The sequence below is a fragment of the Danio rerio genome, chromosome 20, assembly GCF_049306965.1.
Source record: "Danio rerio strain Tuebingen ecotype United States chromosome 20, GRCz12tu, whole genome shotgun sequence".
Lineage (NCBI taxonomy): Eukaryota > Metazoa > Chordata > Actinopteri > Cypriniformes > Danionidae > Danio > Danio rerio.
The window spans coordinates 3,150,984-3,164,155 of record NC_133195.1 but is presented as its reverse complement, the minus strand read 5'-3'; the positions used below and the strand labels follow the sequence as shown (position 1 = coordinate 3,164,155).

The window sequence follows — 13,172 nt, the reverse complement described above, 5'->3', positions numbered from 1 at the left end:
GGGTCTTAAAAGCATTGAAAAAGTATTAACTTTGATCATCTCAAATTAAGGTTTTAATAGTCTTGAATTATTATACAAAGTCTTGGATTTCGTTTCTTTGGCCATCAGTAATAAAGAAATTTCTACATTTGAAGCATTGCCAGCACAGCCAAGGAACATCCTATCTTACTGTGGCTCAACACCACTCTTACACATTGAATGAGAACATTACAGAGGTTTTCAAAACCATGTTTCCTGACTCTGAGGTTGCAGTTACATTCTTGTGTGGAAGCAACAGTACTGCATATATTACTAAATTGGGATTGTCTTCTTTCATAACCAAAGAACTGACTGACCAAGTCAATAAGGCCAGCGGGTTTGTGGTCATGTTTGACCATCAGTTGGATCTTCATATTTGCTACTGGCTAGACGACCACATTGTTGCGTATGTATTAAATATAACTGATAATTTAGATAAAATGTTTTATTTAATTCAAGTAGTCCACTGATACATAATTGTTTTGTTTTTAGGGTTCAAACTTTATACAGATTTGACCCTTTTCCCTTCATACTTATGTCAGAATGTGTACGACGTTGGAATTAAATTTAATTTGAAATGGTATTCAAAAGGTCTAAAAAAGCCTTGAATTTTTATTAGGAGAATCCTGGGGTACCCTGAAAAATAACACCAATGCATATAGAAACTGAACATGTTTAGTGTTTCTAATATCGTGTAAAAAAATAAACATGAATGTGATTGTTTAAAAGGGGACCGGTTATGTAAAATAACCCTCTGATGTCCCTAGAGTGTGTGTGTAAAGTTTCAGCTTAAAGTACCCCACACATAATTTTTTACAAAACTCTTTGAAACGGCCTCTTTTAGGCTTTGATCCTAATTGTGGCGTTTTGGTGACTGTCGCTTTAAATTCAAATTTGATTGTGCTCTTTTCAAAAGAAGGCGGAGCTACAAATATCAGCATTGTGGCAGATTTAAAAACAAGGCTAACGCCCTATGCTAATGAGAGAAAGATGGTCACTAGTGGGCAGGGCTTTCCCCTTCTGATGACACAGAGAGAATGTCAATCAAAGTGTTTCTACAGACTATTTTGATCATGTCTGATTATAAACAATGAATTGAATACATTTGTAACCATTAGAAGCTGCTTATATTCACACACTGCTGACACACAACTGTGTTTAAACCCCTTAATAAAGTGATTTTTGCCTAATAGGTCCACTTTAAAACCCTCATTTAAAAAAATGAATCCTGTCAGATGGAGAAGTGGTCATGTATAAACCTGAACTCAGTCTTGTCTGATGTTTTTCATTTACAGGATTTGATTTGTCAGAAGAATATGGTAAGTGTCTTCACTCACTCTCTGCTCAATTGCTGTTCTTTTCCAAAACATTTGCCTCTTTTCTTCATTTTGTGCTGTTACTCGTTTATTATTGAATGCAGACCTGAAAGGTATTTCTCTTTGACCATTCTTAGGGTTTGGTTATGTTGGGAGATGTGCAGTTTTAAGGATTATAATTTTTGGGAGTTTGTGACATTCTGATAGCTTCTGAAATGTACTGTAAAGTGGGACCAGGAATATAAACGGCTGTCAAATAAGATGTAAAGAACATATGAAGAGTTCAGATGCAAAAACCTCTTAATTGCTGTCTGAATTTCCCATCCAAAATGGACATTATTCTCATTCCCCTTTGTTTATGTTGAGATATTTCACTTTAAAGACCAGGAAAGTGACTTATTCTTTGCCATAAAAGTGAAAATACTGAACATTTACACAGGAGCATGATAAAATGCTCAATTTAGAAGAAAATTTCAGATGGCATTTAGAGGTTTTTGTCATCAAAACACTTCATATATTTGTAAATTGTACAGCTCTGTAGCTATCAAATATTTTAGAATAATTCCCGATGATTTAATTGAGCAATCGGTTAAAGGTAGTTTTCCGTTATTAAAGACAAATACTAAATGTACAAGAGAAAATGAGCCAGGTCTCATAAAATAAACAATTAATTTGTTTCCTTTTCAAAAAATAACTAGCTTACAAAATAAACTTTACATCTTACATTTTAAATTACAAATAAACATATATAGTTTTTAAACGATATCAAATGCATGTCGTTTAGTAAAACCTATACAAAGATTAATATTCCTTTACAGCCATATCCTGTACAGTTTTGTTGTCTGAGTGGCTGAGAGTCTGAGTTTTCGAACTAAAATGGTCCTGTGGTCAACTACAGTGCACATGCTGTAAAATTAAAAATAAAAACAAAATGTAAAAACTAAATTATATATTTTTTTTAACCCAAAGGATGTAGTAAATCACATAAAAAAAAGAAAAAACATTCTTTGGGTCTCAGGAGTTTTTTTTTTAAGCTCCCAGGTTCTGCAGGTTGCATTGTCCTGAGTTTTGCTTGCCAATCTTAAGGCAGGGCGGACTCGGGCAAATGCCAGAAGAGCTGGACCATTTTTTAAATGTGGGCCAGTCAGCTATTTTTATAGTTTTTTTTTTTATATGTATTGTTTTTATGTGTAGGCAGCTTTTTATGATGATAATAGTAATAGTAATAATAAATGGTAAGCATTGGCCCAATCGGCAACGACCAGCTGGTTTCGAGATGGGCCAACCCAATCAGAGGTAATCAAAATCTGGCAAGAATGTCAAACAAACAGTAAGTGCAACACAGGCTAATTGTCAGAGTTGGACCATAAAAAAGGAAAGGCAGTGCCGAAAAGCTTAGAGAAAGCAAAAAAACAAAACAAAACAATGGCTTTAAAATCAGATTCTGCCAAATGCATAAAATTAACTGAACTAGTCTCGAAATGGGGCAGCGCAGTGGGTAGCGCTGTCGCCTCACAGCAATAAGGTTGCTTGTTCGAGCCTCTGCTGGGTCAGTTGGTTTTTCTGTGTGGAGTTTACCTGTTCGCGTGGGTTTTCTCCTGGTTTCCCTTTCAAGTCCAAACACGTGCTATAGGTGAATTGGGTAGTGCGTGTCCGTGGATGGGGCTGTGTCAGTGTGGTAATGTGGGCTGGTGTGGCTACAGTGCCAGGGCAGATTTTTAGTCCCAGTCCGCCCCTGTTTTAAGCCTGGTTTATACTTCTGCGTCAAGTGACCGGCGTAACCCACGGCGCATGCAACGCGCGTAGCTGTGCATTTATACTTCTGTGCACTGTCTCTGTTGGTCTGCATTAACACTTCCACGCTAGTGGGCAGTGAGGTGTAAATGTTCCTCTGTGTCGAGTTTCTTCTCTGCTGTTTTGCTTTTCCTGAACACTTCCGGGATGTACAAGTGGCTCAAACTCGCTCCTTTTGAGGCAGGAACCGGCGGACGTGCAACAACTTTAATTATGAGGTAAACTCAAAACAAAACTTTCCATCCGGAGCTCCTTCACGGGACTCCACACTTGTAAACAATCGCTCCATCAGGCTCGCGCCATTCACGCCCAGACTCGTCAGCGCTACCAAGCCAACCAATCACAGAGCTTGCGCTATGCGACGTTGCGACGTGTAGTTACATTTTTTGATAGGTGCACGTCAGCGACGCCGACGGCCACGGCGAAGGGCTATGCGTCAGCGCTGTAGCATACGCCGGCGTTTGACGCTGAAGTATAAATCAGCCTTTAGGCCAATCGTAATGGATTGTTTTGGTTCAACTTGGAATTTCCCCAACCATTGCAAAGCCTGGGCGACCAGAGTGACTGCTCCGACTCCCCCCACTCACACATTCTTTTGCACATACATTTGAATTAGCATCTTTGGTTGTAAACATATCTATAGATGTGTGTTTTTACATGGATCTACATTGCCTGGTGTGCTAATGCAGGCACACACAGATACTCTTGTATTAAATTGCTCATTTACTGTAAATCGTTGTGAGATTTTCATTGCAATATTTACATTTGCAACATATTGATCATTTTAATAAATTGCACAGCCCAACTGCTTACTACTGTCTGATTTTCAGCGTCTATATGCACTGTTGGTTTTAACAGTGCTTTCTTCTGTTTGCTCTTATCCAGACCTGCGCTGCTAACTACACGTTTATCCCGTACATGGTGACGCCTCAGAGTAAGGTGTACTGCTGCGAGAGCAGTCTGATGAAGGGTTTGAGTGAACTGATGCAGCCCAGCTTTGAGGCCCTGCTGGGGCCCATCTGTATGCCTCTGCTGGACAGACTCACGCAGCTGCTCACCGGCTGCAAGTCAAACACTTGGTGAGATCCTCTCCTCTCTTCTGCGTTTAGTCCCACTGTTAATACACACTCACTAAAAGAGGTCATGCAAATGCTTTCTTCTTTATAAGTAAGTAAGTGAAGGTTGAGTCAGTCATGTTATTTTTATTTTTGTTGATCTTTTTGGTCACGCTTTATTTTGATGATCCGTTTAAGTTACATTGCATCTACATGACAACTAATTCTCATTCGATTATAAGTAGACTGTTAAATTAGGATTAAGATTAGTGTAAGTGGACATGTACTTGCAAAGTTGCTTCTAGTCAGTTAAATGTCTGTTGAAGGAGCAGTATCAACAGATATTAAGCAGACAGTCTACTATTGCTCGAAAAGACCATCAAAATAAAGTCTTGCCTACTTTTTTTACTTCCTCAGAGAGCAGAGCTTATTATTAGAGATGCCATATAATGAAAATCTGGAGAGTTTTCCAGTAGTGTTGTTAAAAGTATTTACTTTGTTATCAATCTATACTGAAATTTCCCTGTACAATTTGAGCAAAGTTGAGTGCGTACTGGCCATGAAACCCCCTCGTTTCAGCAGGGTGTTTTCACACCTCTACTTTGGAAAAAGTCAGAAAAGTGGGCGTGTCCAGCTCTGTGTAGGGGGGAGTGTCGGAGGAAGAAAAGAGAAATGGTGTGGGAGTGTCTATTTGGGCACGCTGACTTTCAGAGTCAAAACACACACACAGGAGAGAAAGTGACTGTGTTTACATGGACATCTGTAGTCGAATTGTTTGCCAAATTAATTAATGGTGGACTTTAACTGCAGTTTGGCTCTTTCATTCAGAGAATTCATTCATGCCCCTCGCGACAAACAAGATATTTGATTCGAGGATCTGCTCTAAGCGTGTATTTTTCATGCAATGTTTGATACCGCACGGCGAATGAGAGAAAAAAAAAAACTCTGCATTTCCCGGAAACTGAAATGCACACGGCAGGTAGCGTCAGAAAGCCGCGTGTGTTATTCCGGTCACAATATGTGGTGAAAATCCTACACAAGGTTAAAGTTTGGTTTTGGTGCTAACATGTTTACACTCGGTGCAATAGTTAACTTCGATACGAACAAACTGACTGAACAAAGAGCACTGGTTGCTTACTTACCAAATCTGTAGAGACAGGACAATCACCAGCAACTAGAGCCGCGTCTTTATTAAGAGGAGACTACAAGCGAATCCGGATCTCAGCGTTTGCAGATGAGAACAGCTCTCAGGTAAACAATAATCCTCCTTAGACACGCAAGTTATTGTTGTCGAGCGTCGCGTACACTGTTAATCCACACGTGATCCAGCTGAGCTCTCACAGAGAGAAAATGAAAACAAAACTTCACTGCAGCAAACTATAAAAGCAACACTTCACGCTTGTTTTGCCAACACAACGTGGCGTCTCTGTCGTCTAAACACTGTGACAGTAATGAATATTAATGAAGTTGCACAATAGAGCACACTGATTGGTTTGAACCAAGCCTTACTCATGCATTAATGCATCACACTGTAAGACGTAATAAGACACACTCTGGCACAGACGTCCAGTCTGCAGGCTGGAGTACACGATATTATCTCATGACCGTGACGCAGCTTCAAAAATTCGTTTCAAACCGGAAGTACGAATCTGCTTGAAATAACGCAAAAACAACCAATTTACACTTTTTAGTGAAATATAGGTGTCCTAATAGTGTTTTTAGCAGTGTGGGACACATATCCGACTGTCAACAGCTCAAAACATGTGTTTTGGTGTTTCGTACCCTTTAAACACGTCTAATTGACCATTGTGTTCACGTACTCAACAGAAATGACTGTGATTAGTCATAAAGGTCATTGGTTTACTACTTTTTACCGCTGTTAACCAAGTGCAAACACAGATTCATGCATACATCTTTAATGTTTATAATACATTTAATGCCTTATAGTCCACATTTAGGTTTGATGTGTAATTTGGGTATATTTTGATAAAGATATAAAAAATGAACTATTTGAGATTTGCCACAATGAATTTTGTGAGCATTAAAATCAGGTAAAAGTTGCATATACACACGTTTGGAATGAAGTACATTGCATCGATGGATTTGCTCTTCAGTGTTTGGACTCTCAGCAGTGAATATTAAACCACACTGAGCTGAACTAAACTGAACCTAAACTCTGAAAACTGATCCGACACTGTTTCAATTCACTATAATCTTCTATGCGAAGCTGCTTTGACACAATCTACATTGTAAAAGCGCTATACAAATAAAGGTGAATTGAAAAAAAAAATCAATCCGGGATGGTTGTTATTGCAGAATAAAGCTAGACATGAAACGAAACAAAAGAACCAAAATAGCTGACGGATTATACATTAACCTGAGCAATAATCAGCCAAACATTAAAAAACAGACAAAAGCTGCAGCATGACAGATGAGCAGATACACATGTAAGCATATGAATGTGAACGTGACGGTCACAGTGACTCCCATTTCCCGAATGTTATTCAGCAGTTGTTATCTTAAGATAACATACATTGGAATGTTTGTACTGACCCAACAGATTTGAGGATTCCAGACAGCCGTGTAATTCTTGTTAACAGTCAGTTTGTGCAATGTTGCAGTGACATTGTAGATTATGAAATCTGTGGCTCTGACACTACTGTGTGGCCATGTGTTTGATTCCCAGGGAAAAAGTGAACTGATAAGATGTGTAGCTTGAATGTTATGTAAATGGCTTGAGATAAAAGCACCTCATGGTTAAATATTTGGTCATATCACCCACAACTAAGCAGTTTCTTCAGTAAATGTCATGCTGTGATTATATTTATCTGTAATCCCCCTGCTGCAAGTCAAAAAACTTAAAAAGAACAACTAGATGAGCACATAGTGTCCTGCTGAAAGCTGCAGCATTGATATTTAAAATGGCCCGTGCCTCTTGGTATTATTCCATTTGTCAGACTTTTTATTCGAGCATCCAGTTTTCTGTGTAATGAAACCTTGAAGGTAATTCTAGCCGAAAACTGCCTACGTGGTAAGGAAAAGACCAAAGCAAAGTCACTTTGAGTCAGCTTTTTTCAATGTCTAACAAAATAAACTGCACTATTGATCATGCGTTTAGAAACATTTAGGTTAAGTAGATAATATATAGATCAATAAAACGTTTTTTCTGCTCACAAAGGCTTGTTAGAAGCTCTGAAACAGATGTAACTTCAAGCAGGTTTCTTTACTGAGACATGCTGGTAGCGCTGCAGTCATCAAAGTCTAACTGAAGCGAGTTACGGTGCAGTTTTATATACAGTTGAAGTCAGGATTATTACCCCCCCCCCTTTGAATTTTATTTTATTTTTTAAATATTTAAAAAAAGGTAATGATTTGCACTCAAGTAATTGCTTTGTACTGTTTTAATGTTTTCTTTCTCTTATTTACATTTACATTTAGTCATTTAGCAGACGCTTTTATCCAAAGCGACTTACAAATGAAGACAAGGAAGCAAATTACACAACTATAAGAGCAACAATGTATAAGTGCTGTAGGCAAGTTTCAGGTATGTAAAGTCTAAGGGTGCTTTCACACTTGGTTCATTTGCCTGGACCGTACCCAAGTTCGATTGTCTCCCCCTGCCACCTCCTCGGTTGGTTTGTGTTCATACTGTCTTTTTTCCTTCTGAACCCCGGTACGCTTGCGTCATCGAGCTGCTGTTTTGTTTACGGCCGCTGCTAGGTGACCGAAATGGAAAGACTTCCGCTTATTGCGGTCATTCTGCTTTAACTAAAGCTTTTGATTTTGGACATACAGAAAGCGACTCGCGTCCATATGCTGCAAACATATTATAAACATTCAGAACATCACACAGAGTCTACAGCAGCTGTTTTTGGAGGAGACAAGCAGACATCACTGTGTATCACTGTGTTTGCGTTGGCTCAGTCCCGCGAGTGTCACCAAGGTACGAAACGTGACACACACACACAAATACGTACGAACGTTATGAAAACGATAGTTTATTGTACAGTTGGCGGTTCACTTCCGTGAATTGGTACGATTGCATTCACACCAGAAGTGAACCGTACCAGAGTTCGCATGAATTGTACCCCAGACAACCTCTTTCAGGTGGACTCAGGTACGGTTCACGGGTGCGCACCCGAGTTTAGAAGACACGTTCACACTAGCTAAACGTACTGTACTATGATGTCAAACGAACCCGGGTGCGGGCCAAAAGCGCTAATGTGAAAGCACCCTAAGAAGGAAAGCACTAGTATTTTTATTTTTTATTTTTTTGAGTACGGTTAGTGGTATAGCCAGAGAGGCAATTTTCTCTTATTATTATTTCTCTTATTTTTTAAATACTTCCCAAATGATGTTTAACAGAGCAAAGAAATTTTCACAGCATGTCTGATATTTTTTCTTCTGGAGAAACTCTTATTTGTTTTATTTCGGCTAGAATAAAAGCAGTTTTTATAAAAAAAAAAAAACATTTTTCAGGTGAATATTATTAGCCCCTTTAAGCAATATATTTTTTCGATAAATAACACAACTGGAATAACGACAGCAGTCGCGATTGTCTGATCTCATATAAAGCAAGAGCTCACGACAGGCCCGGATTGGCTAATCGGGAGGACCGGGAGAATTCCCGGTGGGCCGGTCCGTTTTTTGGCCGTGAGGGCCTGTGTCCGTAGCTCCAGAATCTTTTGCTCTCAGCAGTCACACTTTTTAAATTTATTTATTTACTTGACCACAGCCTTTTTATTCATTATTTTACCGCAACTCTTCTCTTTTCATCTATTTTAATGATTATAAAACTCAGTTGTGTCTCCGTTCTGAACACAGCTATTGTGGTCCAGCGGTTAGCTTGTTAGGTTAAGACGTCGCGGATCCGGGTTCGATCCTCATTAGAGTAACTTATTTTTTTCGTTTTTATTGTTAAAACATATAATACTGTTAGGGTTTTTGAACATTTGAAGTTCTAAAGCAGCTGTTTTTTTAAAAAAAAGACGTGATAGTGTCATTAGAAACTGATTTGGAAATGATCTTATTTTAATATAGTCAGTCCTGAACTGAGGTGGGCCGGTCTGAGGCTTGAAACTCCAGGGCTGAAAAGGTGTCCCACTCCGGCCCTGGCTCACGATGACATATGATGACGTGTGCAGGTGCTGTAGTGCTGTCCCATTTTTTAGGGGTTCATTTTTAAGCCCTTCCCCCTCACACTCTGTTTTAAGGGCCAAGAGGAAGGGGTACAAAAATAGAATTGGGATTGGGTCTATGATGTCTGATGATAGCCCAGCTGTGATTTCGTTTTTTTCAGAGTATTTCAACTCTAACAGCAACATTTCTTTGTTGTGTGCTTGTTCAGCCAGTACTTCCGTGAGACCGTCCTGAACGAGATTCGTAAAGCGCGTGAGCTTTACACTGGAGCAGAGCTGGCGGCAGAACTCCGGCGCATCCAGCAGCGGCTCGACAACGTGGAGTGTCTCTCAGCAGACGTCGTCATCAATCTCCTGCTGTCATACAGAGATATTCAGGTGATTGCATCACACCACCTGCAGCTGCTTTCAAAAAAGTCGTAAATTCTCTGCAATATTTATATAACGGTATTTATATCAGGGTATTGGGATTACTCCTCTAAAATATGTTCTTTTTTTCCATTGAACACAATATATTTTATTTTAGGCAGCATTTTAAAAAATGTGGAGCTGTAAACATGTCTGGCTAAATCATTGAAATAAGTCATTGACTTCTGCTGTGTTCTTTAGTTTTAAAAAGCACTTGAAAAGGCATCTTTGGAGATCTTTTCTGTTGATGTACAGTAAGCCACTGCACTGTTCTTAGACTTAGACTTAGACTTAGAAAACTTTATTGATCCCGCAGGAAATTGCTTGCGTAATGACTGCCATAACACACAAAGCACAGAAACACAAAAACACAAGACAGAATAAATAAATTAAATAAGTGAAATAAGTCACATAAATCCAACCAATCTATAGAAGGAAACAGCCACAATACATAAATATACAAACTATTATATACGATATTACACTTAAAAGAATCAGTGGTAACTAATACTATTAAGTCATATATCAAGTAATGAAAATAATATTAACCAAAACCAATAATATTACACATAAAACAATTGCACATAAAATATTTCAAGTAATAAAGTGATACAACACTCATTTAAAAAACAATAATATTGCACTAAAAATATTTAACACCTAAAAAAAAACGTACAAATATTGCACCTAGTAGACTATTGCACATCATAAAACATAATGCACAAACTTCCACACACTAAAACCCGTAATAAGTAAATATACGGCACGAGCAGCAAGGTATTGCATAGATTACTGTAAGGGTAAGTGACTGAGGGAGACGTTATGAAGTGGGAAGGAAGGATTTTCTGTGGCGTTCAGTGGAACACTTTAAGCTGGTAAGTCTGTGACTAAAGGTACTTCTCAGCTCGTCAACCACATTATGAAGAGGATGATCTACATTGTACATAATTGACCGAAGTCTGCACAATGTTCTCCTTTCAGCCACAGTTTCCATATTGTCCAATTCCTCACCCACCACAGAGCCAGCTTTCCTAATCAATTTGTTAAATCTCTTCATATCTACCACTTTTACACTACCATCCCAGCACACCACAGCATAGAAAATGGCACTGGCCACTACAGACTCACAGAACATACGCAACATGGTGTTGCAGACTCTAAAAGATCGGAGTTTACGTAGGAAATACAGCCTACTTTGACCCTTCTTATATGTGACCAGAGAGTTCTTGGACCAGTCCAGCTTATTGTCAATATACACACCATGTCTATAGCAATGTTTCCCAACCTTGTTCCTGAAGGCACACCAGCTGTACGCATTTTTTAACCACTTCCTAATCAAACACACCTGAATCAACTCATCAAAACATTAGAAGATACTCCAAAATCTGAAGCTAGTGGGTCAGATAAGGGAGACCAGATCCGTACTGTTGGGGATAATTGATATGTTTTTCAGATGTTTGCTGAACCGAGGGCTGACCGGTAGCTTTTAATGTGGATAGTTTACTGCTGGTGGAGATACTGTTCCCTTAAAAAAAGTCTTTGACAACGTGTAAAAAACAAAACAAAAGCAAATATATGCCACAAATATATAACAGATTATTTTGACTTTTCCAAACTTCTGCAAACCTTGAAACTGGTTGTCATCCCGTGCCTACTGTGGGGCAGGGCAAACAGCAAGAAGCACACCGTTATAATAATAATAATAATTTGTTACATTTATATAGCGCTTTTCTGGGCACTTAAAGCACTTTACACAATGGGGGGGGGAATCTCCTCATCCACCACCAGTGTGCAGCATCCACCTGGATGACGCGACGCCAGACCGCACACCACACACCAGCTGATTGGTGGAGAGGAGACAGAGTGATGATATGCCAATCACGATATGGAGAGGGTTAGGAGGCCATGATGGACAGTGGGCAGATTTGGTCAGGATGCCGGGGTTAAACCCGTACTCTTTTTCGAAGGACATCCTGGGATTTTTAACGACCACAGAGAGTCGGGACCTCGGTTTAACCTCTCATCCGAAAGACGGCGCTCACTGAGCAGTATAGAGTCCCCGTCACTATACTGGGGCATTAGGACTCACAAAGACTGCAGGTTGAGCGCCCCCTGCTGGCCTCACTAACACCACTTCCGGCAGCAAAATTGCTTTCCCATGTGGTCTCTCATCCAGGTACTGACCGGGCACAGCCCTGCCTAGCTTCAGTGAGCGACCATGTGAGAGTTGCAGAGAACTAGCTGCCGGCTATGTATTGTGTACTAATAAAAACATTATGTGTGTTGCGTTAACTAGAAGGTCTGGTGTAACGAAGCTGTTTATTTTGGCTTAAAATGATCTACGATATTTTAACTCCTGTCAGGAGCATCTAAAGGTGTTAAATGATGCGTGAAAGGTGCATAGATATGTGTCCATCAAGGACTGTTTACTTGGAGTTTTCAGAGCAGAGCAGAGCAGATGTTTATCCGCCACTGACAGACTACTCTCACCTGTACTCGTCAAATATATTTACATGTCAAGCATGTTTCTAGTCTGAGAGGTTCACACATTTATGAGACAACATGCATGTTTCTGCATTATAACCTCAGGTAATATCATGTCAAAAATTGAGTCTCGAGGGGACAACTTAATTGTTTTCTGTTTAACCTACTTAAATGTGTACAAACGAATAAGTTAACCTAATTCTTTCATGTTGTCCCAACACAAATTGACTGTGTAATAGGGATGCACCGATCCCGATACTTGGATCAGATATCGGTTCGATAGCACACATTTTTGCTGGATTGGGTATTGGCCCGCTGGTACCGATTTAAATTTGATCTTGTGTGCGCGCTATATTCTGTGTTTATAAGCCAACTAAGCCATGAAATTAGCCTATTGTAAGGCACTAGAAAGTTGTCATGTAGGCCTACCCAGCTAGCAAAATTCATGTGGCTCATATCCGGCCCACACCAGACACTTACATCCGGCCCACATACCACATGGAATGATGGCACTTGGGCGGTCTGCTCCTGTTTGTCAGATCTGGGCCACAATTAAGCCATCGCAATATCACATATTAGCCAGAATTCAACCAAATGAACCAGAACTGACCCTACTCTGGGCCACAGTTTGCTTTTATTCTGGCCCAGATCCGGCCCACACCAGACACTTACATCTGGACCACATACTGAATGGAATGATGGCTGTAGGGCGGTCCGCTCCTGTTTGTCAGATCTGGGCCACAAATAAGCCAAATCAATACCACATATCAGCCAGAATTCAACCAAATGAACCACAACTGACCCAAAATCAACAACGTCATCATAAACAGCAGAATCAACAGCAAATAATGAAAACTGGAGCATCAATAAGCTAAAGAATGTGTTCATATCACAATGCATGGTGGGATTTTTGTACTTTGCCACAACCAGCAAGTGTAAGGTGTAGGCCAGATCTGGGC

At 39.7% G+C, this 13,172-nt stretch overlaps 1 protein-coding gene across 2 annotated transcripts in view; it reads left to right on the top strand.

The window, feature by feature from the left end:
* map3k5 (mitogen-activated protein kinase kinase kinase 5) overlaps positions 1-13,172 on the top strand; it is an 81,574-nt gene that overhangs the window by 16,360 nt on the left and 52,042 nt on the right. Inside the window, exons 3-5 of one of the 2 annotated variants that reach the window (NM_001161750.1) lie at positions 1,314-1,337; positions 4,014-4,207; positions 9,531-9,699. In NM_001161750.1, the coding sequence (NP_001155222.1) occupies positions 1,314-1,337; positions 4,014-4,207; positions 9,531-9,699 (387 nt within the window). The remainder of the gene's footprint in view (positions 1-1,313; positions 1,338-4,013; positions 4,208-9,530; positions 9,700-13,172) is intronic. The other variant, XM_021468422.2, reaches the window with a different exon arrangement.